This window comes from Passer montanus, unplaced genomic scaffold (genome assembly GCF_014805655.1).
Source record: "Passer montanus isolate IOZ18808 unplaced genomic scaffold, ASM1480565v1 scaffold2, whole genome shotgun sequence".
Classification (NCBI taxonomy): Eukaryota; Metazoa; Chordata; class Aves; order Passeriformes; family Passeridae; genus Passer; species Passer montanus.
The window spans coordinates 7,312,553-7,331,269 of NW_024366591.1; the positions used below are offsets into that span (position 1 = coordinate 7,312,553).

Sequence of the window (18,717 nt, forward strand, 5' to 3'; positions counted from 1 at the left end):
GTTAATGGTTAGAAATCAGCTCAATTGTCCCCCTGCTGCTTCCCGGAGGACTGGAGCTGCAGGTGGGGGGGGGTGACACCAGAGCTAGTATGCAAATGAAGAAGCCCCTCACCAAATCTTGCAAGAAAAACCCCTAAAACAACATGCCAACATAGAATTAAGAGATCCAAGTGATGTCTAAAGGTGAGGAATTTAATCCCATGTCTGCTAAGATCCTTTTTACCTCTCACCCTAACTTAAAGGAAGTTGACTAGAAAGAGGACCTCGAATGTCAGACTGAAAAGCTGGAATCCTCTACTGCTTCTCGTGAGGAGGGAAGCCCCAGCTCTACCTGCAGACCAGTGGACACAGCATCATCCTCCTCCTCCCTGCCACTCCTGGGAGGAGTGGGCGGGACCCGTCGGTTCTCCCTGCCTGAGCTGATTTTTTTAATAAAGACATTAAAAAGGAGAAAGATCCTATTTATTTCACCAGCTGCTTAAAAGAAAGCTTGCCTTGGTTAGTTTTTTTCTGCAAGAACTTATAGTATTTCAAATGTTTGGCCAAGACATATTTGTAAGCAAAACATGAGGATTCACAGAAGAGAAGCAAAACCTGTGATGCTATCTCATCAGAAGTTGTCCTTGTCACAGGTTAAACTTTTTCAATTGTGTAAAATATTCCAGTTAAATTTTCATTTTTCTGTATGCTTTAGTATGTCAATTGTAGTGATATATGAAATCTCTTTGATGTGAAACAGCTAAGTAGCAAAAGAAGTTTACAGAAGCATTCACATGAAATGAAGATTCCTTAACATTCCTTAAAATAAAATTAAGATTCCTTAATTTTCCTAACTCATCCTGAAGGCATGAGTCTTTCACTCAAACAAAATAAAAATCACGTTGCTCTGTTATTTTCCAGCACATGACAAATACTGAGCAAGCATGAGGAAAAAATAAAGTACACCAGCAGCACATTTAGGAAAATCTGCCAAATCAAAAGCTAGAAAAAAACCTAAAAAAGTATGAACCTTGGCTGAATCTTCAGTCAAAATAACAGTCCCAAGGTGACTTGTCTGTTGCCTGCCAGCATCATCCACCAAAAGAAATGGACTACTTTTGTACCAGAGGCTTTTACAGTATCTCAAACCTATTGAAGGACAACACAAACATACTAGCAAAGAACCACTCTCCCTATTGTTTTATCTCAAAGGAGCAGTGAAGCAGGTAAGATTTAAGGACGCTGAAGCTATAAGCACGGAGAAGTACATGGCACTAAAATAATTCTAGCACTTTCAAACAAAGAATTATTAGAATCAGAACAACTGCAGTGTTTTATGACTTTCACTGATAAATGTTTTATGTCTATGGATCTTTCATAACAAATCTTACTGCAATACCTGGAGGCAGTGTCTCCACACTTTGTGCCTTGTCTTCCACATCATTGCCACGCACTTCTTTCCTTTTGGGGTCGATATCATTTGGGTCCTCCTGAAAAAAAGTACATAATCTTTAAAATAATCTTAATTTAGTTTTGTGTCTTCAAAGTAAACTAGGTTTAAACTCCGAGAAAACGAGGATTTTAAGAGAAACAATGATTATTCTCTCAATTTCTTGAAAAACACAACAAAAATTGAGTCATACTTTTGCAGTTAATTTATGTAAAAATTCTTCTTCTTCAAAAAAAAAAAGGAAATCTATTAGGAAAGATGGAATTCTTTTAACCCGTTATGTTCCAAGGAACTACATGGGCAAAAAGGTTAAGCAAGACCTGAAGAAAGCCCTGCTCTAACAAGGAATAGCCTAAACAGAAAGTTATTTGAAAAGAGAAATCAGGTTATCTAGCAATTATACCCAGAATGGTAGACTTACTATTGAAAAAATACTTCCAAAATATTTTCATGTGTTAACATCATTGGAATTTATTCTGGGCTTCACATGCAACTCTGCTGGATTTGTGATTGCAGAGATATTGATGATTTAGATGGGTGGGGGGCAAATAGTTTCACCAACACCCTCCTCCAATTTCCAGAATTTATTCTGAACCTATAAAACTCATTTTCATTTCTACAGGGAAAGAATAAAAAATCCCCGACCACCACAATTTTGCATTCTTATCGCCACAAAAATACAAATATGAAGCTGGAATTACCCCATTACGCATTTGGAAGAAGTGGAGAAGAGGCTAACTTTAGAACGGAAAAACTAGCAACTGCATGGACTGTAGGCCAATTTGCACACTACACTTAGCCAGCTGATTTAAGTGCCATCAGCTTCTGTTGTTCTTGCACACTTGCCAAAAGAAATTCCGTTTCCTTTTCTAAATCTGCAACGAAGGAGTCCCATCTATAAAACCAGTTATATTGTCAGTATCCTGAGGAAGACAAGACCTTCACTACAGCATGCAAGAAGATACAACACTACGCCTGTACCAACTACTGAGTGCACTGAAGCCAAGCAGTGCAGAACAATTCTCATCTCTCACAGAAAACTGCCAGAGTCTCCAGAGCAGGGTGATGGTGTATGAAGTGCATACTGGAAAATATCTCTGCTGTCCCAGCTCCTAAGCCACATCTGGGGAATTCTTTGATGGAATAGTAAGTAGTTGGAACCGGCCTAAGTTATGCTGGGGAACATTTCAACCACAAATGATACCATTTCAGCTTGTCCCCAGGCATCTCAGAACTTTCCAATGTAAATTCAGCTTAAGTCTTTAAGTGCTAAGTTGGCACCAATATTTAGAAATATGTTGAAAAACGCTAAATATAATATTTCTAAAATACTGAAATTAAAAACTAAATACAGATGCTTCCCCCCTGCCCCCAAGAAATACAGCTAAATTGGTTAAAAACTGAGTACTACTATATATATATATATATATATATCCATGCTTTTCATAGCATCATGCATCAAGGGTCCTCGAGAAAAGGAATTTTAACAGGTTCTTATACTACATTACTACATATCCTCATTTTGATACATCCTTTGGGCTACTGTGCCTTGTGGATATCAGTTGATACCTCTGTTTAGAGAAAGCTTTAGGACAATAACAATAAAAATAACAAAGAAAATCCATACCAACACAAAAACACACTCCTGAAACCACAAAACACATCTCAAGAAAACGTTTATGACTCACACTGATGAGGGAAATTATATGTCACTGTGCACTGAGTTCCACCAGCACAGTGAAATACATACTTGTGTTTTGAGAAAGCTGTATTTCACTCATTATTTGGCTTTGTGCACCATTTTCAAGACATTACAGAAATTGAAATCCAAGGTATCAACTGTAGCTGCAAAATTCAATGAAGCTCTTTACTATTCCAGATGACTGTAATGAGTCTAAAAAAACATGTAAGTTGAAAAATAAATGCAAAACACATGCTAAACAGTAGAAATAATAATAAAAGTAATAATGCAAGGGTTTCTCCTGTAATTAAACAAAACAAACTATTGAGTGCTTCCTCATTGTCCCTCTCCCTTTAAGTCTTTGGGGTAAAACTCTGCCTTCCCATTAATCTTCTAGGTAAGATGCATGTGCCATTGAGAAAAATTATTTATCAAGTGCTTCCCCTTTGGATTTTGTTGCTGTTGTGCTCTATTGTTTATAAAAAAAACTGCAAAAGGTAAAGTTAGATTCAGAAATCATATGGTTAAATGCCATTTTGAATTCTTATAAATTTGACCCTTTCAGGAAACTATTTGGTACAGCCTTCAGACATTTTGAGGTGAGCCAAGCTGCAAGGATTGAAGTTGCCACTGCATATTGCTTGATGCTCAGCTTGCCTCCTAAGACTCCTTATAAAACAGCATTGTGATGGGAGAGTGTAGGGAATGAAGAGATATTTACCTTGAGCTTTGTGCCCTAGATTAGCACTTTGTGGCTCTAAAATCAGCAACTTAGTTAAAACTGACACACTGTTGTAAGCACTAACTTTCATCCAATTAAAACTTTGGAAGATACATGTGGGAAACCCCTACCTTTTAGATGCAAACAATGCTACATGCTTTAGCAAGAACTTGAGAGCATGAAAAGAGATGCAAGCAGCTATTGAAACCATAGGCATAAACACTCCCAGTTCCTTCATAACATTGATTGCAAAGTGCTTCAGCATGGTAATTTGGTGCTATATAGGAATCAATCACATGTTCAAATGGCATTACCATGTTGCCATCACCACAGACAGAGTTGCTTTTTCAGCTTGCCTCGAGCGAAACAAAATCTCAACTTCTAATGTGATCTTAAAAGACCACTTGCTTTTGAGGAGTAATCTTCTTGGTACAAGACAACAATGCTGGCGATGACAAAACTCATTCATACAGGAAGCTAAGCTATAGGGGAGATTGAAAGCAACTTAAACTGCTTAAGAGGAGGCACAGCTCTTTCATCATGAGAGCACAAGAGGGAGATTCAATGAATAAAAATTAAAAAGAAAAGGCTACTGTATTTTTCTACATTAAAATACTACCAATACTTTAAAATAATATTTTCCTGACATTTTTTAAAAGAGCTGGTAATTTCAGGCTACAACTCGGTATGTAAATGCACATGGACAACCACTTTGAAGTTATTGAAAAAGGTAGCTGCCAACTAGCAGATATTGACCACACATTAGATGGACACAGAACACCACTAGAATAAAACCTTTGTAGCCATTGCTCATATCATTATTTTCTTAGGCCAGCACACATATTGACAAGAAAATAAGTGCACACCAGCTACAATGCAAGTGTTGCAGGGATTTGGCATATTTTAATTTTACACATCATGTCACTACTTCCCATTAATTTCTGACTCAGTAGTAGAAGACATGCAAAAAAACAAAATGCAACCTTTCCAGTCCATTCCGTGGGAAATACTAAAGATATTATGGTAATATTTTTAACATAACAAATAAATGTAATTTATTTAATTCTCTAAATACCTTTGCTATTCCTAAAACTCTAAAACTAAGGGATGCACATTTATTTAACAATTTGTTAAAACATTCCTTGCAGCCATAACCTTGCACAATTCATTATAGTAAATTGACTAATCTGAAGGTGGGGTGGAGGTTTTTTAGGCTGATTAATCACAGAGTTGCTGCAACTTTTTCTTTCAAGACTCTGTGAGCTCTGCATGCCTCAGAAAGCCCACATCTACTGGCAAACATCTACTACAGCTCACTTTTCTTCCCCTGCTCAACTCACTCCATTAAGACTAGCTGGAAGACTGAATTTGAGATATGTTGAAGACGCAACATCAAGCTTTTTTGAGTCTAGTTTCAGGAAATTATTAGTTACACATCTGTAGCTCCTCTGCTGCAGGCAAAGGATGAGGTAGTTCAAATTCAAACCAGGATTCAAACATTTTTCACAGCATTTCTACACATATACAATAAGACATGATCATATTCCAGGAGTACTCAATTTGAGTTTAGAAAGCTGTAATTATACACAGATGTACATCAGTGGATTATTTCATTACCAATATTGAAATCTTCTATACCACTTCCCTTTAGTTTTGGTATATTTGTATGCATTGACTATTATATTCCTTACAAGCATTGCAAAGAAATTAGTCAGTTGTTATTTCACTTAGCATCAAAACCAATTTTAAACTGTTCCAGGTCCCTAGGCATTGCTTCGATATTAAAAAAAAAATTTAAATCACACTTAAAACTACTACTGTTTTTCTTATTTTTGTCCCACAATACTTTTTTCCTTTTAATTATAGTTTCTAGTATCACGGATTTGACATTTAACTGCTACAAACTAGATCTCTTTATAGCAGAGATTTCAACCCCACAGAGGCTTCCTATCAAGAGAACGACTTAACAACATGAAATATCCATAGATGCATTAAGATATCACAGACCTTACAAGTAGCAACTCAACACAGATCTCTGAAAAGCTCTTGACTTTGTAAATATCTCAAGTGGGAGCTGACTGTGCTCTCAATACCATCCATTCCTCTCACAGGCAACCTAGATGCTGAACAGCATGCAACATTTGGGCACAAGAGATGTCTGGGAGTTATGTGCTGTCTACCTGGTAAGGTAGATACTCAGAGAAAATAATTGAGAAATGTCTTTTTGTTGAACAAAATACATGTTCAGTCTTAATATCCGTTTTAGAACTTGTTTTTAGGTGTGGGCTACTGCAGACAGATTTTCTTCTAGTGGTGATTTTCTAAGAGGAAGGTCAATACTGGCAGCACCTTCAAAGAGCAGCATTTGATCCAGCTGGACTAATACCAGGCTGTGCTGCACCCAGCAGTACAGAACAGTCACACCAATTGATGGGTTTGGAAGGGGTGCTCTCACTGCAAGATGACTCCTCTCAGGACTTCATACACTTCTGGTCTGACCACATAATTGGGACCAGACAAACAGAAGCACTTCCATGTTGTGTGGAGCAGCACTTGACATTGCAACAGCGTAATGCCTGCTGAAGTTTACGTCCCTAAACTAAGCATAAAGGCTTCTCCTAAGAAAAAGACTGAAAGACAAGGAGAATCTGACAGCTGACTAAGACACTGACACACTAAGCCCAAGGTTCTTTGCTACTACTTAGTATCTCCTTCTATATTTGCTATGTGCCCTTCCCCCACCCCAATTCAGTTCACAATCTTTTAATTACCCATCACATCAGCAGAGTAAGCTCTGAAGCACCAGTTCCTTCCAACACAGGAGGACCTTCAGCAGGGTCCAGTGTCCAGCTCAGCCTGACTTCTGACCCAGCACTCACTCTGCCTCCCAAGGAGTCTCCAGAAACACAACTCCAGTCTCTCCTGCTGCAGTAAATTAATCCAGCTTTCCTGTGTGCCAGGCAAGCACTCTAGCAAGTTAATGTAATTACATTATGGGGCACCCACTTCTTCCCTTCTCAGCAAAAACGTTTTATACAAAACAGAGATAAAGTATCTTCTGAAAATGCCTGGAATGCTGCTTCTTACAGAAAAGACAAGCAGGAAATCTCCAATAAAAATGTTAACTTCCTCTGACTGCCAACCTGCTTAGCGTACTAAAGCAGACATTTCCAAGCACACCAAGAAGCGAAGCCTAAACACTGAAAAACTATATACTTTGCACTATTTGATTATCACTGTTAGAGTCCAAAATTATTACAGTAAAGAAAATTTAATTTTCATTCTTACTCATTTACTCAGAGTAAGTAAATTATTGTCAAAGGCACATTCTTTTAATCTCTTTGAGTACTCAAAACAAAAATAGAAACTTCCAACAGGAGGAAACACATACAGCCCTCATAAGAAGACAATTTTGTATTCTCAAAAAAAAATAGCAGCCAGGGAAAAGCATCAAGAAGATTGTACCTTGACAGCTCCGTATATAGGAAATGTGTTTAGATATACTCTCAGTTAATACACTCAAAACACTTTAAAAATGGCAATTACTATAAGCTGTACTCTCTAGACAAAATTAAATGCCTTAGTGTCCTACCATTCCCTGTAAATGTTACCTTAACTTAGTGCAAAGTACATATTTTGTAGCTTACAAGCACTTTCTAAAGTACTAAAACAACCATAAAACATGTCATTTTCTAAACCTAGAATGGGATTAAACAAAAATAATGCTTTATTTGCAGTTTCTGGAAAACAAGTACACATATTCTCTGAGGAAGGTCTGATCCAACATTGCAGTTGAAGACTTATTTGTACATCAATTGGGATCAACTGGAAATCTGGGTTCAACTTTATTTCTGGGCACAACAGACCTACTCAACTGACAAAAGCCAAGGAGCAACAGAAAACCCCAGATACGGCAGGTCAGGCTATTCAAGAAGTATAGATAAATTATTAAATATGAAGATTTGTATGCATATTAAATATGAAGATTTACATGCAAGTATAGTTTAGATTATCTTCAAATTTTCACTAGTTCCCTAAAAATAATAGCATGACTTCTCTCCCAAATATCCACACTGGTATAACATACACTGGATTAACTGATTAGCCCACAAATGCTATACAGTTTTAGATTGTATTTCAGCATTTTACAAAAAACTAAATTTTTCTCCAAGAACCTGCCAATAAATTAAAAAAACCCAAACCCACAACACTTTTACAGCTTCGTGAGAATTCAGGTACCCAGCTCCAGCTGACCTCTAATAAACCATGTTTCCTTTGGCCTAGAGACTTCATCCACTCTAGTGATGAATGTCAAAACAACCTTATGACCTACCAGAATAGCAGAGAATTAAACACTACTTGCCTTACAAAATTGACAATCTAACATATCACCAGAAAGAGGAAACAAAACAAAAAAAAACCACATAAACCCCAGAAACTAGAACACCCCTTTCATTTCCTTTATCTCTACAGTGAAGAAACACTGCTAGAGCTGAAGAGATTGTCAGGCTGACAGTCAAGACAATAAAATGACAGTCCCCCCACACAGATAAAGTGTGGGTAAAAACACATCATCTTGCTAGAGGCTACTTCTATTGAAGTCTTTCATGACCAAAAAAGCTGTGCCAGCCAAAGATCTCCACAGTGGCCACCACAGACAGAAGCAGAATCAGCACCTGCTGTGCAGTGCCCAAGCAGCAAAAAGCAAAATGGGTCTCTTCTGGCTTGATTGTCACCTCTCCACAGAAGCAGCAGAAGTGAGGGGAAGGTCTCATACACCAGACAGAACACAAATGGTCAAAAAACCACTGCAGAGCAGCCATGAAAAGGCTTTACAGTTTTCTCTAAGATCACTCAATCCTCATAATTCATGAGGCTGCATACAAGGATAGACGGCAAGAAGAGAGGGGAGGGAAGAAGAGTGGGAGAAACATATAAGGGTACTGGGACTGATAGAAGGGAATAATCTCAAGTGCACCAGAAGCTTTGAAAGCAAGGAATAAGCACCTGTAAGAATGGCAGCAGGTCACAAACAGGACCCAGTATTTCCTGTTAAATTTATCATGTCTCAAAAAACCCTCACTTGTCTGCACTACCTGCCACAAACTATGAAAATAAAACATCACAAAACATTTGCAGTAATTTTTTTCAATTAAGGGGAACATCAAAGGCTATTATCACTCAATTTTAGTTTCCAAAAGGAAATATTGATGTTGACAACAGACATTTCCTTGAAAAGTTAATTAATGGGGTTTTTTTAAATAATGTTGAAAACAGCCTTCTATTCCAAAAGTATTTGTCAGTGCAGACACAGTTACATGATTTATACAGTAAGTGCACACTCAGTGGTAATAGTGCTTAAATTGATCTTTTAGTTGTGCTACATTGGGGAAAAAAAATCCAAGAACATATTAATCACAAAATATCATCAATCAAAAGGGAGCTGATTGAGGTGATCTATTAGAGATATGCAAGCAAAAAAAAAAAACAAACCCAAAACTTCAATAGCAAAAAGGAAAGGTTGAGAAACAAAACTTTACTATTTGCAACTTGATAAAAACATCTTACTGCTATATTCACCTCCAAGGAACATGTTGTTATCATGTCTGATGTAAGTTAAAAAGTGCTTTGAAGTACATACTTAGGCAGCAGCAATAATTATAGCATTCCTATCCCATAATTTATAATATTTGCAAGTAATATTTCTCTTTTTTTTTTTGTTGTTGTTGGTTTCTGTTTTTTGTGTTAATTAATGAGTTTCTGGAATGAGAAAAGGAAGAAAAAGTGGCAACAGCTTCCAAACAGGCCATGGCTTGATACACAAACTGTATCTGACCACTGTGTTTCTTTCAAAGTCCATAGCTCTTGATTGAGAATTATTGTGCACATTGATTTTGTCACTCGAGTGCTTTCCAAGACGCAAAACCTGAATGTTCAAGTAGCTGACTACAAGTACGCAGGCCCCAATTCAGATCCAAGGGGTACAGAAACCATGTAATTCAAAAAATTTATGAGATTAGACTAAACTCCTCTTTAATAATCCTAGTTGATTCTACACAGAGCAGATGAAAGATCCCATGGAACAACCAGCCCAGTAACAGAAAGAAAGCAGGACAACATCATCCTAAACCACAGCAATGCTTTGCACAGCGAGCATGGAGCTGGTGCTGCTCACTCTGACAAGGCAGCTGCCGCTGACAGGAGCTGTTCACACCTCACCACATCTCCATTCCCTGCTGGACTGTCCCCACTGCTCCCCTTATAGACACTGGTGTGGCACATCAGCTCATCCAACTCATTTGGCTGACTTGACAGTGAGCTGGGGAGAGGTATGGATGTATCATTTCACTGGGTGGGATTTTCTAAACCACAAGAGTAACCACTAAATTATCTGAGATACTGGATGCAAAGCTAGGGTAGCAGGGAAAAAGTGCTGAAAGGGTATTCCCATTACAAGTAAAGGATTACAAGTTTCATTACAACATTAAACTACCCATCACCCAAAACCACTACAAATTTCCCTTCCTTGAAAGGAGGCAATTACTCAACAAATGCTCAGGCATCATTTAATGCCACTTCTTGTTAATTCTACAGTATCAGAAGTGTCTGAGGAATTAGTCTGTATTTCAAAGTCCTACCCCTAATCCTCTTTGAATTCAAACTCATCACTGTTTGCTCTTAGCTCTCTAAAGAATGACTCGCTAAAGAAAAAAAAAGAAAAGAAAAAAAGCTTTAGCACAGGAAGGGGAAAGCACAGAAAGCAAAATTTTGTTTTAATATTTACTTATATGAGAAAGTGTCATTTTCTGGAAGTCCAGGGAACTGAAGTTAATTAAAAAAAAAGTTGAAGTACTGAGTAAATAAGCAGAACTCAACATGAATGCATTCAAAAATGTAAGTATACTGAAGTATTCCAGTAACACAAGCATTGGTAAGTCTCCACCTATATACATCTGAATGAAACAATAAGAAAATCGCTCCCAAGCAATGCAAGAACCAGATGCAGCAAAAAAGAAGAAGAAAAAAATCCCCATAACTTGTACATGCATCTTGAATCACAGAGAGCAGAAGCAGAAAGCAATTGGAACAAAATCCCTTTTGCTTTGTTTTATTTTATAAATATTAAACCTGCAAATGTAACTGACATCAAAAGAACATCAGAAATGCAATTACATCTAAAACAAAAACTGCTGTGACAGTCACGTCTACAGTTTGTTAGCAAAGGGGAAAGGTTATATATTATACCAAAACAACATAGAAATAGTTTTTCTTGGTTTAACAATCTTGCATTAAGGAAAAAGAAAGGAAAAAAAAAACCCCAAACAAGTTGCATTTAACAGTTTGCTGGATGAGATCCATAGAACAACAATGCAATAAAGCAACACAAGATCATACCACATTTTCTCAGCCATAATGGAAGGTTACCACAGGTATAAGGAAAGTAAAGATAGACTGAGACAAAGGAATTAAAGTTGCCATGTCTTGGAACTTTTCTGTAGAATGCAAAAGCATTGTGTTGGTCTCTAAGAAAACAATGGGGAGGGGGGAAAGCAAGACTGATACAAAAATCTTTACTTTTTTAGAATGGAAAAAGCTTAATCTTCAGATTCAGAAATCAAGGCATTGAAAAACAATGAAACCATTTCCTTCTACCTCTTTCAAGGAGGTCATCTTTGAACACAAAGAGATGGAATAAGTCCCAGGAGTCTGAAAAATTACTTAGTAACTCCTCTAATTAAATAACCTTCAGAGAAAGCTTGTGCTTGACAGATGACTTCTGCCTTCAATAACTCTCTGCATATTTTCCTTCCATCCCAACACCAGGATTTATGATCAGGTCTCTGCAGCTCTGGGCACCTGACACAGTACACAGAGTATTCTCTTTTCGGCATCTGTGTTTAACTATAGATTTTTACTCAAAAAAAATTATTGTCCACAGCTAGTGTAAAGTTTTACTCCAGTTCAAAAATTCTGACAAAAAATGATATCTATTAATGCATTAAACATTAAAGGCTCCATACTACAAAATTCACACTGATGATTGCCAATAACATCTTTGATTTTTGCCAGACCCGGACAGCATCATTCATCCACAATAGTCTGCACTACTAAATCAAAACTCAATCCCATAAGGAAACAAATGCCTATCACAAAGAAGACAAGAAGTGTGGAAGACAGACCCCTACATCAGAAGGAAGAAATCTTAATCACTACTGAGATAACGGATCTCTATGCTTCAATTTTTTTATGCCAAACTTTAGTACTAAGATTTCTACCTGAAGTAGGCAATGCATATCTTTTTATCTTTGCTCAACACAGAACAAAACTGATTATTCTTTTGAAAGATATCATTCTGCAATAAGGCTGGAACTGGAAAAGAAAAAGATTGGAGGTTTTTTGTCTACTGAGGTTAACAGCCAAACTAATGCTATTACAGGAAGCTAATGTTAGAACACTATAAGTAAAATTTCAACCACACACAGACCCAGGCTTCAAGGCAGGAAATCGGGCATTTTGCCTTGCTGCTCCTCACACACAGCACTGCCAATCTGGGCTGCATTAGTTTGTCTATTCTCTCAGAAAAAGTAGTCCTTCAAGCTGGGATACTGTTAGTTCAGCCCTGAGCAAAGGCAGATTGTAAGGCACAAAGGGAAGCAGTAATTTCAGGCAAATGTTACACCAAGAGTATAAATTGAGCTCTTTAGATACATTTTAGGTCCTGTGTGCAAAATATTCAATATTCCCACTGTGTATCAGATATGTATCACGCCTGGGAGCACATAAAGTTAACAATACACAAACTTATTCATGGAAAAAACCAAGGGGGAAAAAATTTAGAAAAGACTGGGCAATTTACTGAGGTACTCAAGGAATTCTGCACACTTGCAAGCAGCAAGGCAATTTCACACCACGCAAGCACACTGGAGTTAATCTCATTCTGAAGAGAGATGGAAAAACCTCCTTCTGGATGCTAAGCCTAACAACAAAAGGTTGCTGAAGTTATGGCCTATTCATTCGCAGTCCCTCAGAGGAGAGGTCAGCAACTGTGCACCCTTAGTGATGATCTCACACAACCCCCATAAAGAGCCCTTATCATGGAGACTGACCTAAGAGGGGGAGAGCCAGATTTAAAGCCTGATCCAAGCATGATGGCTAAGCCAAGTGCAGTGTAGAAAGCTTTTTTGCTGCTCTCAAACCTACCAAAATATGAAAAAGTCTTGAAATTTAACAACTCAGAAGACTCCAACAGAAAAAATTACTCCTAACCTAAACTCTGCTTTCAGGCTGCCTAACTCAAACTATTAGAAACTTCTCAGGGAAAATTTCAACCATTTTGCAGAATTTTATGAGCTACCACTCTCTAGAATACCTTTGAATACATGGAACATAAAACTTAAGGTCAAAAAATGTCAAAAGATGAGATCAAAGCCATCACATAGTTTGGAAGTCATTAATGGTATATAACAGACAAGAGCAAAATGTCACTCCTATCATCTAGTGTTTTCACAACACATACTACCCCACTATTTTTAACACTGAGCTCTCCACCTCTTCTCACTATATATGACCATATACTGACAATTAAGTCTGCCCAAAGTAGGTGAGAAAATAAAAGGATTTGAGGAGAAAGACTCCTTGTACTGATGTGTATGATGTGCATTAATGCATATATATGCACACACAAAAACATACATGCACGTACAGAGTTAATCACAGACTTACTTTGTACTAGAAAACTAGGGGGAGGCACAGGGTAAGAGAACAAGTATACTTTCAAAAGTGCAACAAATTTAAATTTCCACTAGATTATAGAAGAAAAAAAAAATTAATTGGTCTCTGGCAGGAGAGAAGAGTTGAAATCAATCACAGCACAAGAGCAAATAACAAAATTAAGAGATTACCACAAAGAAGAAAAGACAACCAACCAAACCAAAACCTAAGGAGCAACAAGAATTCACAAAACTTAAGAAAAACAATAGTAATAACCATCTTGAACCAAAGCCACAGCAGCATTCTCAATTTTAGCTAGTAGAATAAATAGTCATAGGAATTAGAAAAGTCCTTAAAGATAAGAGATCCTAAAATATTTAGAGAATAAGAAACAAGTTGTTCATCAAACTTGGATGAATTCAACTACATGAGTCAGAATGTCCTATCTTTTCAATGACTTGCTTTGAAGAGTGTGGATAAATAAAGTGGGTACAGTCAACTGGCTTGACTTTTTAGACCAGTCACGCTGTCAAAAAAATGAGAGCCACCACGTTTTAGAATCCCACACATTGCTCTAATGCCTTACCCCATTTTGCTTCTAATTTGCTTTATATTTCTATTCAACCAAAATATTGAGCCATCACACACAAGCTGAGCGTCACAAACTGAGCTTCAGAGAAGTAGTGTGCAGCACATTTCTCACACGGTCTAATAACTCAAAAGCTATTTCTAGACTAATGAGTAAATATGATCTGTCAAAATTCCTTATATTTTGACTCACATATCCAAACTGATAGTTGAATTGCAGCCTAGATGCACCTTTACCATAATTTAATATTTCAGTTAAGACTACCACGGGTAACAGAACTACACAAGCAGAAGCATTTTTATAAACTAAGGCCATGAGAAATTAGGCTTTCTAATCTTAACCCAAAAGGAGCTACAAATATTTAAATTCCTCTTCCTTCAGGGAAGTCATAATCTGATCTGCCCTTATCTGCCACATTGTCTAGTTTCTTTCAAACAGCTTGTCAAAGATGACACACTGAAGTCTATTTTGAATTGAGCAACAGATTCAAAAGCAGAATGAGAGGGACTAATAAAAAAGAAAATAACATGATAGTCCATCAAAAGAGTTTTCTGGGTCAGGAGGAAGGCCTAAAAAAAGCCTGATACACGCATGCAAAACCAGAAAAAAACCTGAAACTTCCTAGAGAAAATGAAGAAAAAACTTCCGAACCACCAAGCAACAATCCAAAGGTGCACCAAGTAACAATCCAAAGTAAGTCTTTCTTTGACACTTAATTCTCACTACTGGATACATATGTTTTAGATAACAGCAGCTTTAAAAGGTTTATTATTAAATACTAGATCCCTTGAAAACTCATTTATTTTTCACTTGGAGGAAAGCACAGATAAAGACAGACATAGATTAGATCACCTGCTCTTACAGCGTGTGTTATTCTGTTGATAGATATTATCCACAAGTTGAGATTAAAGCTGAAAAAAAGAAGTGCTAGAGAAAACCAGAAAGAGAAAATCCCCTAAATTTACAGAAACACACAAAGGAACATTTACAAACAGTTTAAGAAGGGGGAGATACACGTTAACTTCTCCAGTCACTGAATGCTTCTTTCCAAAAGCCAAGCATCTGATACCTTTTTGCCGGTCCCAAGCAATATTGCTTGATGTCTCCAGCCTTCTTCCTTTTTTTCCTTTCCACTCACACAACCACACTACTTCCCTCAAAAAGGATTAATCAGTCCTTAAAATCAGAGTAGAATTCCTTGATGCTCAAATTGATCAGGTACCACTGAATCAAGCTGTAACAGGAGTAGGTTACAGCAATTGTCTCCGATATTGCTTTTGAAAGTCAATAGCTCTATTTCCTCAACCTAACATCACAACCTGTTCCAATCCTGTCCCCTTCCCTTTCATGACACATTTTTAACTGCTGATGTTATACAAAGGAGTTGCTTACCACAAGCATAGGCTGAAAAATCTATACATGATAGTCCAGGTGGTTGTATTCTATTAAACACTGCCTATTTTCTGCTACTGCTTCAGAGCCACATGCAGAGAAATTACTGATTTTACACTCTCATACTTGTGACCCCTCTACCATCAGCATTTAGGGCAAAACACTCAAAAACCCATTATCAGCTATATATCCAGTGCCAACCATTTGTTGCAAGGGGACATATTTGTAAATAATGCTGAGATTATATAGAGGCAGCGTTTAAGCTTTCTTACACACAGAAAAATGGCCAAGAGTTTCCCTTCAGAGGCAAACAAAACAATAAATTGGCTTGGAATTATTGTGGTTATTTTTGTATCAGCTGCTTTCATTACCACCAAGAGAATTCTCTTTTCTGGTTGAGTTAGTGAAAAGATGCTAAAGATGAAAGAGGTGAATTGTCCGTCATAAGCAGGAATTTAATAATAAACTTAGAATTATGTTCAAGTAGGTGAACAACAATAATAAATTGAACATTTGTTAAAATCCACAACCTAAAATAAGAGCCATAAATTCACTTAAGGAAAAGCATTTTAAGTAAATTGCTTGTTAATCAGGTCCTTGGTTTAAATTCTCTTCAGATACAGTAATAGGAACATCTTATTAAATGCCCTGCTACAAACAACAACTTGAGAATGATCTTGGTCAATTCTTGGTTAAAGTAAGCCTGAAGCAGTGTACACAGACAGGTTTATTGATTATTTTTGGACACAGGAAGATCTTGCATTTATGAAATCAACCTGCTTGAGGCAAAGATAAACTTACAGAGAAACTCATATACTGAATTTACACTACACTTGAATGGAAGATATTGATTCTGTCTTAAACATCAGTTCACTCCACTGACTACAAACCACTGCTGCTAGCCTCACTGAAAAGAAATAACACAATTCAAGTTTTATGTTTTCAAATATTCTTTCACAGAGCTTTTCAGAAATATTTTAACTAATAATAAAATTGGATTCATGGAATAATGAGATACCCTTGACACCGCTAAGTAAAAAGCAGAGTGGACTTTTTAAGCCTAGGATACAAAATTTTATCAACTATTATTCAAGACATATCTATTGAATATAGTATTTAGAAATAGTACCCTGGTTACCACACTTTCAGCTTTGTGGATTGCAAGCAGCATCTTTTATTTCTTAGTGTCCCTTTATACAGGGATGAACCTATGCCTGCATCTTCTCACTTTCAACTCAAAAATGTTAAAGTATTACATTTTTCATATCCTGTTTAATCTATATTTCTTAGTCCAGTTTTCCTACACATATTGCATTCCACTGGGTGTCTGGATTAAAACAGTTTACTGATTTTTTTTTTAATTCATTTCTCTATATATAATGATTTAAATTAAAAGAGGAACAGTAGTTCTTATTTCAGTATATATGCTGTTTTCTTTCTTGCCTGCCTTCGCAACAAAAAATACACAGTATTTTTCAAGCAGTTTACCTATCTGATTGCAATTCTTAGGAATAATTTTGGGGAGCACCTACCTCTACAACCAATACAATCTCAACCATATCAAGAAGAGGAAATATATGAGGCAAGGAAATAATACAAAAGGTCATCTGGAGAATATAAGCTATCAATCCTCAGATGTCATATTAAAAGGACTCTCTTCGGAACAAAATATAAGACTTCTCCTTTTTAACCAATTAGTCCTTTGTATCTACTTAAATCCACACAGGTTAAATTACAGGAAAATTTGTAGTGAGGGCAAAGATAAATCAATTTGAGGGAAAAAAATGCAGAACATGCACACATAAAGCAGTCAATACACTTTTCAGAAGAAAGGAGCTCATCCGGAACTCTCAAGGGATGGGGAAAAGAATATAATATACTGTTTACTCACAAAACCCAAACACATGCATTTTAGGAAAAAAAGGGAAAAAAAACCCCACAACAACAAAAAAACCCCCATGTGTACTCAGGTTTTAATAATGGAAAAGCATCTTGGGATTAATTCTACCATAACTTTCTGGAAGGAAACAGAGATCATAAGAAATGGTTGTCCAAAATGAAAAGAAACGCAGAGCTTTGCACCAGCAGGATCAAGAAAAAATAAATCTGCTCTGAAGTCCAAAATGAATCTGAATCATGAATATCTACAAGCTATATAACAGTATGAATAATACATAGTCCAGATGAGAGAAAGTAAATATTAGTTCCCTTAACAAAATCATTCCTTTGGAGATAAAATAAAAGATTGACTATTTTTACTTAGCTTAGTTTTCACACTTTCATCCCCTTAAAAGTCGAACAGCATCCCTGATGACAACGCATTTTCTCAGCAAAGTTGACCTTAAGAGCTCCCAGCTCTTAAAAGAGGTACTGAAATCTTGTACCCTTTTGATGACAAGGTGGCTTTATTACTAGTTAAACACTAGCATTAATTTCTGTAGCTAGGGTAAAAAATATAGTGTATGAAGCAGGAAATGAAATACAGTGTATGTAGCATGGCTCAGGGAACACAAATGAGAGATCTACTGGAAGAAAAATACCACCTTGCTCCTCCATGCTATCGATAAACAAGACATGTCTGCTTTTCAATAGAGGACTAAATTAGTTTCCCTGCTCTCATATCAGACTCTCTGTAGTTTGCATTCTTAATTCGCTTTCGACACCGGTTCAGCACACAGAAGGATATTCTTACACATTCACATTGCCAATATGTTTAGTTACAGCTGAAAAACTGTTCCAAAAACCTTTTCACTTATTTCTAATGAGTTTTATATATCTAATTCTGAATACAAAAGAAAATAAACCCAATGCACAATGCCACCAAAAGTTCTGCCTTTTCCAAGAGCAATCAACTCAGCCAGCAAGAACCCCAGAACACAGAATAAAAACTAAGGAGCAGAGCTGGTGGACACAGATCATTTCAGTCCAGGTGCTCCTCATCAGGGATCTACAGAACAGAGAACAAAGGAGGAGCTCTGCTTTGACAGAGCTCAGCTCTTCTAATAGTGACTCAAAACTATCAAAGAATACTTGGAAGATAAGCTTCTCATCCTTCCATCAAGATATCTATTAATCTCTTACAGAGTGCCAACAGAGCACCACTTTTCACCTTTTGGTTTCATTTTCCACTGAAGACACTTTCAAGCATTTCCAAGCAACCATTACATTAGAGTCTGGAATCCAAGCTGCGCAGT

At 36.9% G+C, this 18,717-nt stretch overlaps 1 protein-coding gene across 1 annotated transcript in view; it reads right to left on the reverse strand.

Moving 5' to 3' along the window:
- The window catches only part of GALNT2 (polypeptide N-acetylgalactosaminyltransferase 2), a 90,497-nt gene that overhangs the window by 39,968 nt on the left and 31,812 nt on the right, over nt 1–18,717 (reverse strand). Inside the window, exon 2 of the mRNA XM_039707523.1 lies at nt 1,379–1,469. Within this exon, the coding sequence (XP_039563457.1) occupies nt 1,379–1,469 (91 nt within the window). The remainder of the gene's footprint in view (nt 1–1,378; nt 1,470–18,717) is intronic.